This window comes from Arachis ipaensis, chromosome B7, assembly GCF_059453495.1.
Source record: "Arachis ipaensis isolate K30076 ecotype BB chromosome B7, ASM5945349v1, whole genome shotgun sequence".
In the NCBI taxonomy this organism is placed as follows: Eukaryota; Viridiplantae; Streptophyta; class Magnoliopsida; order Fabales; family Fabaceae; genus Arachis; species Arachis ipaensis.
This window is the reverse complement of record NC_142442.1, coordinates 28976567-28986692: the sequence shown is the minus strand read 5'-3', so window position 1 is coordinate 28986692 and position 10126 is coordinate 28976567. Positions and strand designations below refer to the sequence as shown.

General features: G+C 37.6%; 1 protein-coding gene across 1 annotated transcript; it reads left to right on the top strand.

Moving 5' to 3' along the window:
* The first annotated feature begins 277 nt into the window (after positions 1 to 277).
* On the top strand, positions 278 to 7036 carry LOC107608904 (ATP-dependent zinc metalloprotease FTSH 9, chloroplastic). The gene is made up of 13 exons (XM_016310681.3): positions 278 to 1370; positions 2032 to 2097; positions 2214 to 2348; positions 2496 to 2561; positions 2894 to 3079; positions 3170 to 3256; positions 3356 to 3469; positions 3584 to 3708; positions 3808 to 3916; positions 4069 to 4194; positions 5406 to 5726; positions 5817 to 5940; positions 6335 to 7036. The coding sequence occupies exons 1-13, from the start codon at positions 468 to 470 to the stop codon at positions 6466 to 6468; spliced, it is 2496 nt and encodes an 831-aa protein (XP_016166167.1). The 5' UTR covers positions 278 to 467; the 3' UTR covers positions 6469 to 7036.
* Positions 7037 to 10126: the final 3090 nt, after the last annotated feature.

Sequence of the window (10126 nt, the reverse complement as noted above, 5' to 3'; positions counted from 1 at the left end):
CTGTGCACCACTGCACCAGATCAGCACCCAAGAATAGAAAAAAAATAAAACAACAACCGATTCCGCCCGCAGATAGAATAAAAAAAGGAAGACAGGTGCCGTGAACTGACCAAAACAATCAACACTCAAAATTCAACTTAAAAAATAAAAACAAACAAACAAATAGTAATAAAAAATTCTGCATATATCAACGGTTCAGATAGTCAGACCGTCCGACGAATCCAACGGCCCTCACTTGTTGTCGGATTCACCCTGTCTCTACTCTTGCTCTTAGCCACCATTGCCACTGAATAGATATTAGATAATCAGATATTAGATAATCCCTGGAACCTCACCCATATAAATTATCCGCAACACGCAACCACACTCTTTCATTTCTTACATGCGCGCATAACTAGTAATATACTCATTTTTTCAAACTTTTGATTTCCAACTCTCTCTCTCTCTCTCTCCCCCTCTGTATTGCAATGTCTGCGTTGGAATACTTATCTCCATTAACACACACCCAACTTTACTTGAATTCTGACTCCAATTTCCACCGCTGGCGGAGGCACACGGCGACATCGTTTCGGCACGCGGTGACGTCGACACGTTTCGCTCCCAATTCGGGACAGCCTAGGGTTCCGACTAGGCACGCTAATTTCTCGACCGATTCGTTGAGGTTCCATGTTTGGGGAGATTTCAAGAGGGGATACGATAGGATTAGGGCTAGCAGTGGCCAAGAGAGCGATTCCGCCGCGAGTTCCGGCGAGGAGAAGAGTGGCGACGGCGACAAGGGATCGAAGACGGCGACGGGGTCCGGCTCGAACAGGAGGAAGGAAAAGCAGCAGGGGAAGGGAGGGTGGTGGTGGTGGTGGTTGGGGTCTAAAGGCGCCAGCGGTGGCAGCGGAGGGAAGTGGCGGTGGCAACCGATAGTTCAGGCTCAGGAGATTGGGGTTCTGCTTCTTCAGTTGGGGATTGTGGTGTTTGTTATGAGGTTGCTTAGGCCAGGGATTCCATTACCTGGGTCCGAACCTAGGGCTGCAACCTCGTTCGTGAGTGTTCCGTATAGTGAGTTCTTGAGCAAAATCAACAGTGACCAGGTTCAGAAGGTGGAGGTTGATGGGGTGCACATCATGTTCAAATTGAAGCCTGAGGTTGGAACTACTGGGAGTGATGGTAGTAGTGAAGTTGCTTCTTCTGGTGGAGGGAGTAAGTTATTGCAGCAGGAATCAGAGTCTTTGGTTAAGAGTGTTTCCCCAACTAAGAGAATTGTTTACACCACCACTAGGCCTAGTGATATTAGGACTCCTTATGAGAAGATGCTGGAGAATCAGGTGGAGTTTGGGTCGCCGGATAAGCGGTCCGGAGGGTTCTTTAACTCGGCATTGGTAAGCGAGTTGCACTTGCTAGAGTGGTTTTTCTTAGCTTTTGCTGTGCGAAGTTGGCTACTTGCTTATTATGGTTAGTGGTTGCACACTTGCACCTCAACTGAATTTAATTAAGACTATCAGAGATTCATAAATAAATAGATAAATTTAAGTTTGTTTAATTATTTGGAGCAAAGGTTCCATGAACCAAAGAGGAGTAACTGAGTAAGCATTTTGATTCTTTCTCCAATTGCTATTTTTATTAAAAACTGTGCGACTGGGTGCCAAAGCTTGACTCTAACTAGAAGTTCTTATTAGTTCTTCAATTATTGCCTACCTGTGGAGACATTACAATCTGCATGATTTAATTAGACACTAGGTTTTGTATCTGAAATTTTGAAATAGTGATTTCTGGAAGAGTGAATACTTTTGCTTATTTGGAGTTACATTTGCTTCATCAGCTAGATAAGCTTACATAACATAATACTCCTCAAATTTGTTAAACATGCTTCAATATTATTTGGGTTTCTTTCTATTTTTTTAGTATCCTGCTTTTGTTTATATTTTCTATAATGTTTAGTGGTGTAAGTTATATAGTTTCCTATTCCATTTCATTACAAATTTCCTTAGTTGACCGGACTTATCACTCTGTCATGTTGATTTTTCGCTCCCATATTTGCAGATAGCAATGTTCTATGTTGCTGTGCTAGCAGGGCTTCTCCACCGATTCCCTGTAAGCTTTTCTCAGGTGAGTTTGTATTTATTGCCCTCTTTCAATTTCTTGGGCCTTCTCAATCAACTAGTGAGTGCCTACAGTTAGACTCTATCTATTCTTATTTCTTAGTACTTGTATGCTATGTACAGCACACAGCTGGACAGATTAGAAACCGCAAATCCGGAACTTCTACTGGTACAAAGTCATCTGAACAAGGTGAATCTATCACTTTTGCTGATGTCGCCGGTGTTGATGAGGCTAAGGAGGAGTTAGAAGAGATTGTGGTAAGCTGGCCTCTCTTCCGCCCATTATTATCACTTAATTTTGTAGGGTGTATGAGAGCCTTTCTTTCATGTAATTAACCTTCTGATTTTATTGAGGTCTTTTGGTGATGTAGGAATGTAATTTTTTATTGTGCTTTCACTTGCCAGGAATTTCTTCGAAATCCCGATAGATATATACGGCTTGGAGCTCGTCCCCCGCGGGGTGTACTCTTGGTGAGTCTTAGCTTGAAATATCTAATAAGAGATACATAATGAAAATTAAACTCTTGATCCCAATGTAAAGCATTTGGCAGTCTGCCAAGAAGATACTATCTAGTTTTGGTTATTTGCTTGAAGAAGTGTCCAAATATGTGAAACTCATCATGAGAATATTTTTGGCTAACTTCCAACAGATTTATCTACTGTATTTCTGTGAACCATGTTTTCTCCGTTTTACATATCAGCTTACACATCATATGTGAGCTGTTTATAGCTATGCACTGCATTTAGTAGTATTACTTGAGTTCAAGATCCAGATAGTAAATACCTGTTGGTTTATCTTACAGGTGGGTCTTCCTGGGACAGGTAAGACTCTACTAGCAAAAGCAGTGGCTGGGGAGGCTGATGTGCCATTTATAAGTTGTTCTGCTAGTGAGTTTGTAGAGTTGTATGTTGGCATGGGTGCCTCCCGTGTGAGAGATCTCTTTGCAAGGGCAAAGAAGGAAGCTCCATCCATAATATTTATTGATGAGGTCTGTAAATGAATTTTGATTGAGAAAGGGTGGTTTATTCAATATCTACCATTTAATAATCAACCAATAGAACTTTCTTTTGGCATGCAGATAGATGCTGTGGCCAAAAGTCGGGATGGTAAATTTCGCATTGTCAGCAATGATGAACGAGAACAAACATTGAATCAGTTGCTCACTGTTAGCATTCCTTTGATGTTATTATTATTATTTATTTTAGGGTAATTGTGGGAAGATAGACTCTCATGACAAGGCTAATATGTTATAATTTCATTGCAGGAAATGGACGGGTTTGACAGCAACTCTGCAGTGATTGTTCTTGGAGCTACCAATCGCTCAGATGTCTTAGACCCTGCACTCCGGCGACCAGGAAGATTTGACCGTGTAGTTATGGTGTGGATTATAGTTTAGTGCTTTACTTCAATATTTATGCTGATATTAGAAAAAAATTCGTAACTTTGCATGCTTATAGCAAAAATGACTTATTTCTGATAAATTTCTCTCTAGGTGGAAACACCGGACAGGATCGGTAGGGAAGCTATTCTAAAAGTACATGCTTCCAAGAAAGAACTTCCTTTGGCCAAGGATGTTGACCTTGGCGACATTGCTTCTATGACCACTGGTTTCACGGGGTAATTGTGCTCTTACCTCTGTACATTTTCCCCATTTAAAAACATTGAGGCAGTTGGAATTCTGATTTGACATGTGTATCATATCATTAATCATTTAAGAGCGGACCTTGCAAACCTAGTAAACGAGGCTGCTTTACTGGCGGGAAGGCAGAATAAAGTTGTTGTGGAGAAGATTGATTTCATCCATGCTGTGGAAAGATCAATAGCTGTAAGTCACAACCTCTCGTGGTCGGTGGCCACTTATATGTTACATGCAGTTTGTAATTTTAAAAGAACCTTTTAAACTTAAAATTTTATGTACATAAATGCGACCTTAGTTTATTAATTGCAGAGAAAATCAACCAAATTTACTTGTTTCAGGGCATAGAGAAGAAGACTGCTAAGTTACAAGGAAGTGAGAAGGCTGTAGTTGCACGACATGAAGCTGGTCATGCTGTAGTAGGCACTGCAGTTGCAAATCTTCTTCCTGGTCAGCCACGTGTTGAGGTAAGCCGTGGAGGATGCTCAATTTTTCATGATTCAAATATGCAATTGTAATTATGGATAAGCATATTGTGCTTAAAAATTAGTAACATAGAATTGCCTATTTGACTTTTCGGACTTAAGACACTATCTGAATTTTATTTATTCTTGAGAAATCTGTGATATCAGTCTAATGATTGATGATTTCTAGTATGTAGAGGCTCTGATTATGATATATTTAATCTACTGGATTGTAATCACAATTCATTTTATTTTTGTTTGTCGGTGGAATCAGGGGTGTGGGTATTCATTTTCGTTTCTTTCTCATTTGTTTTTGGTGGGAAATTAGACCAAAGTATAGATTTATCACAGTAAATTTCACTTGCTCTGCAGATTAAACATGGTATAAATTGAGGGTTGTGCTTCATTTTGTTAATAGATTAGTGTTGTGTGTATGCAATTATTGCCTCCTGTTATTCTCACTCTGAAGTCTTTTTTTTTTAATGAAAAATTAATTTGAAGTAGTGAGTTAGTTTTTGTCAAGCTGGTCAATCTTATATTTTTGCAATTCCTTCCCATTAATTATAATGATTAGCTAATTTTATGAAATTTTTATCAAATGTTTCAATCTCCTTATCTACTATTTTACTTCTACTTCTACTACTATATATATGAGAGATTGGGAGGGGATTTGGTGCACAATGTTTTCCTAACATATCCTTTATTTATATATACTCATAAAATTGTTTTTTGCTATTTCCAAGACTTGAATCCAAGATGATGTACTAAGAAAACAAAGTACTTGACATCTTTATAATCCCCTATTTGTCCTATTACACATCTTTTCCCCTTTTCTTTTCTGTAGAAGTGTGAAACACACTAATCTAGAAAGTAGAATAATAGAAATCAAACTGTACGAGATAAATATGGATGTCACTTAGATTCATTCTTGGAGGATAGAGTTTTGTATTAGCATCTGCACATGATTTCTACTAAGAATTAATATACTGGTACTTTTTATGTATGATTTGTGTGATTCTAGACTTCTAGTGCATAGGTACTAGATAGTGAAACTAAAATTGCATAAAGGAGAATAGGTATTAGATAGCAACTAAAATTACATAAAGTTAGGGTAATAATAAATAAAAAAAAAGGGGAAAAATCTTGGTGAACCAAATATTAATAGTTTCTTTTAATTGTCATTCAGTGTCTTCCTGTCCTATGTATGTTTTCAGAAACTGAGTATATTGCCAAGGTCCGGAGGGGCTTTAGGCTTTACTTATACTCCCCCAACAAATGAGGACAGATACTTGCTTTTCATTGATGAGTTGCGTGGTCGCTTGGTGACTCTTCTTGGAGGGCGTGCAGCAGAAGAAGTGGTTTATTCTGGTCGGGTATCAACAGGCGCACTTGATGACATACGACGAGCGACTGACATGGCATACAAAGCTATAGCTGAATATGGCCTAAGTCAGAGTATAGGCCCCGTGTCAATTGCCACCCTTTCTAATGGCGGACTGGATGAGTCTGGTGCAGTTCCTTGGGGAAGGGATCAGGTCCTGCAGTTCATAAACTTTATTTTTTATCTCATCTCCAATTCGTTAGGTTCTGTATGCATATTTAATCTGAAGTTCTGACTACAACAGGGACATCTTGTTGACCTTGTCCAAAGAGAGGTGAAAGCATTATTGCAGTCTGCGCTGGATGTATCACTTTCCATTGTGCGAGCTAATCCTACTGTCTTGGAGGGTCTTGGTGCTCATTTGGAAGGTAAAGCTACTTGCTGTTTTTTATATTTGGTGATTGGATGAATGATTTGTGATGATTTCTGGAACTATGTTATACATTTTTCTTTGAACATGATAAAGGCTGTGCATGCTTCATATTTGATATCTGTTGTCTCATTTATGGTTTCCTTGCTTGGATATTTTTGTTTATCAGGGTGCTCTTGATAGGGTTTTTTTTATGCATGTTTTCATCTTATATTGCATATCTTTTGGTGTCTTCTTCTGCCTCCCAAATACTGTTTAAATTCAGGCTATTAAATTGCATATTTAGATTTTGAACTTCACTCCACTCTGCATATTATAGTTATATATGATATGAACTTGCAATGTGAACATCAAGTATATATTTTGGTGTGCTAATAATACCTGTTCTTCAGAAAAAGAGAAAGTAGAGGGTGAAGAGCTACAAAAGTGGTTAAGACTGGTAGTTGCACCAACGGAGCTTTCAGTCTTTATCAGTGGCAAGCAAGAATCTATTCTCCCGTTACAGTCATTGCAGACAGGTTCCTGAACAATTAAGAGCTGTCTCTATTATGCTGCCAGTGTGAAGTGGAACTTGAGGTATGATTTTTGATGGTCATTCGGCTGAAACCAGTGAAGTTATATCTCTGTAGCATGAGCTCACCCTTACAACATTTGTATATTCCTGTAAGGTGAATTTTGGCTTCATTTTTAACCCCATAGCCAGCTTGTTATTTAACTTCACTCAACCAAAGCCACAGGGAAAAAGAAACATGAATCAAATACATACATTAGTGCCTTTCTTATATAGGGCTTCCTAAATCATAACTGCTCCCGCTTTCACTTCATGCATCCTGCTATTTGAATTTCTTGTATATTGACTATTATTTCAGTCATGATGTGACTGTCTACAAATGTAATTTTATATATAGCTGTATACATTATAATTATAATTATGTGAAATACATAGGATCCCCCCACCCTCCACAAAACCATGAAAACAATCCTTTATACCACATGGAATGTACCATGTGGGGAATAAAGATGTATTTATTTAGATGGATATTTTTTTCCTATTGAAATGTTGAAAAATGTGGGAGGTGGATCGTTTTGCGGCCTTTTATTGTCTAGATGTGAATTATTGAGAAGAGTTTGTGTTTATATTAGCGTTTTGTTGTCATGTTTTGAATGGGGGAACAAAAATATAACATTCACTTTGCTCTGGAGCTTCTATTGGACAATTGGTCTCCCACTCTACCGTGTGGCTGAAATTTTTCTAAAAGTCACGTATCATATTCATGTCATTTTTAAGTCATGGTTTTATGTCCTATTTGGTAATAAGGTTTGCAATGGAGCCGCAAGATGTTGGGTGTGTCATGGTCCTGGTAATTAGTATTAGGTTGCGTTGTGCTTGAATTTTATTGAGACAAAAATACCGAAATAGAAATAAAAATAGACGAATATTTTCTATATATACGTCTAAAAATTATTAAAAAACTACAAAACTCTTGTCTCAAATTGGAAAAAAAAAAGTCTTTACAATTAAACAAATTTCTGTGTATATATATTGGATAAAAGTTTACTCAGTCTGATTGACAAAGTATATAACTTTGACATAGTTTCATCAACGACTGGAGACTGTAGAGGATTGATAGTGATTTTTCCTGCTTTTTTTAGTTTTTTTTATGGTATTTCTAAATTCGGTAGGTCAATGACTAATCTGTTGTAGTACTGAGTTTCATTTAAGAGTTTGTTATTGGCTAATGAATTGCTGTATGCACAAGGCAGAATTTGAACCTTCGACATTTGTTTAAATGAACTAGTAAGCTAATTACTAGACAAATTCAACTTGGTTAGATTGATAGTGGTTTTGATCAACAAGAATTGGCATTTGAATCGGCAAATCTTGTTGGTTAAAATCTTGGTATCCTGGAGAGCATTGATTTCAACTACTTGACACAGAAAACCATAAATAGAAGACGCAAGTTCTCAGAGATGGTACCGTATAGGTAAGTACATATGACGCACGTGCAAAAGCTCAAAATCTCAAATAGTGGTTATTCATGCATTAGGAGGAAAATAGATTTTTTTTTCTGGAATAAAATAAAAAAAATTATTTTCACAGAAAAATTATTCTAGGATTATATTCCGAAAGAAAAAGTATACGGAGACAATGAAATTAGTGATCATATTGTGAACAATAAAGTTAAAAAGGGAAATTAAAATCAAACATTTAATTAGATGATTAATTAATTTCTAATAATATCAGATTTTGAATTTTAAAAAAAATAAGGATTTGATGAACGTGGAGTTACACAATTGATCACTTCTCTTCTAGTCGTGCGTTTTGCATGTGTGAACTTCGTTCTGCAACCAGCCGCCGATTGTCTCCCACTCTCGCCAGACTGTTGCCAATCAGAACACTAGCCACTGCTGCCAAGCCGCAGCCGACGCCGCCTACCTCTACGCCAACGTCCAAGTAGGCCCACGTTCGCGTACAAGTTGTCCTTCGCGCAGCCCACCAACGCGCTAACGGTGCAGGCCCCCCGCAACACACCGCGTCCACCGTCACAGCCTCTTCATCTGCAACAGATCCGTCCAAATATAGGGGACATTCGCAGCTGCCGTTTCATACGTGCATCACCCCTCGCATCCACATAAATGGAATCTAATTTAGTTGAACCGGTTTATCATGTCCCATCTTCGTTCACTGATGACAATTCCACGTATTCGATTGACAACCTTCTCAATCCTTGCGATGTGGAGGGTGAACAATCTAACAAGGTAAGTAATGAAGGTTGATGCATTGGTAACGGATGTTTATTTTCAATATAAATGAGATGGTCATTCTTAGTGCAAGCGGAGTATTTTCTTTTATTTCAACCGTTTAAGTAGATTCAAGATATTAATTCTTGATGCATCCAAATTTGTTATGGTAGTAAATTGATAGTATAAATATATGTATGAAGACTTTAGATGTGTTAATGAATAATATCATATATTTTTTACGTCAATTAAAACTAATTAGAGTTTTAATTTCTAAATTTTTTAATGATGAGGATGCATTGCACAATTAGACTTATTTGGATATATTGTTACTTAGACTTATTACCAGTTTGTGAATGGGTGGATTATAGAAATTGAGAGACATAAGAATTACTATGTAAGTTGTTACAAAGTTAAATTTTTTTTATCTAACACCCGGTATTCTTTTTTCAATTAGGAAAATATGTTGATTTTTTTGGAACATGTAGGAGTCATAAAAGGCAAAATTTTTAGGATGATGGTTTATTGTTGGAGTCTTTAATACAACTGGAGGTTTTTTATTTTGTATTTGGTTTGACTTCTTTTGGTTGATGAGTGGAGGTATTTTTAGTTGATATTTATTTCATGGTACGATATCTAACTAGTTTGTTTGTTTTGGTTTGTGCGTGTATGTTCGATTGTAGGCCATGAAAGTTGCGTACGTCACTGAGTTTGGAAGTGATGAGACGGATCTTGGTGATGAGATTTGGACTCTAGTTTATTGTTGTTTTCTCGTGAACCGCATGTTTGAATCGACCATTAATCCTCGTGTTCATCTAATGATGTTTGTTTTGAACTGATACGCAGTTACCAGATCACAGTTGCCTTGGTGAAGACGAAATACCAAGAGTTGGGATGCGGTTTGAGCATTTGAAATTGGCTCAGGAATTTTATGCGGATGTTAAGGAGATGTTGAATTATTTCATGCGAATGAAGAAGATAAATCTGAACTTCTTTTATGCAATGAATGTGGACGATGATTATAAGTTTAGGAGTGCAGTTTGGGTGGATGCAAGGTGTAGGACATCTTATGAATATTATGAGACGTGGTGTCGTTTGATACCACATACAACACGAACCGGTAATATTTATTTATGTTGATGTTGTTTACTTTTTTTTGTTATTTTTTGTAATAGTTGGATGTTCTTATATGTGGTTTTGTTCGTTTAGGCATAATTGCCGTTCGCCTATTTCGTCAGTATGAACCACCATGATAAGTCTACTTTGCTAGGCTGTGATCTGCTAGGGAATGAAGAGATTCCAAGTTTTGAGTGGGTTTTCACGCAATGGATGAAGTGCATGGGTACTGCACTGTAGGACATCATCACAGACCAGTGCAGGTCCATGTTTGGTGCAATTAGGAAGGTCGTACCCCAAACACGCCGTCAATGGTGCATCTAGCA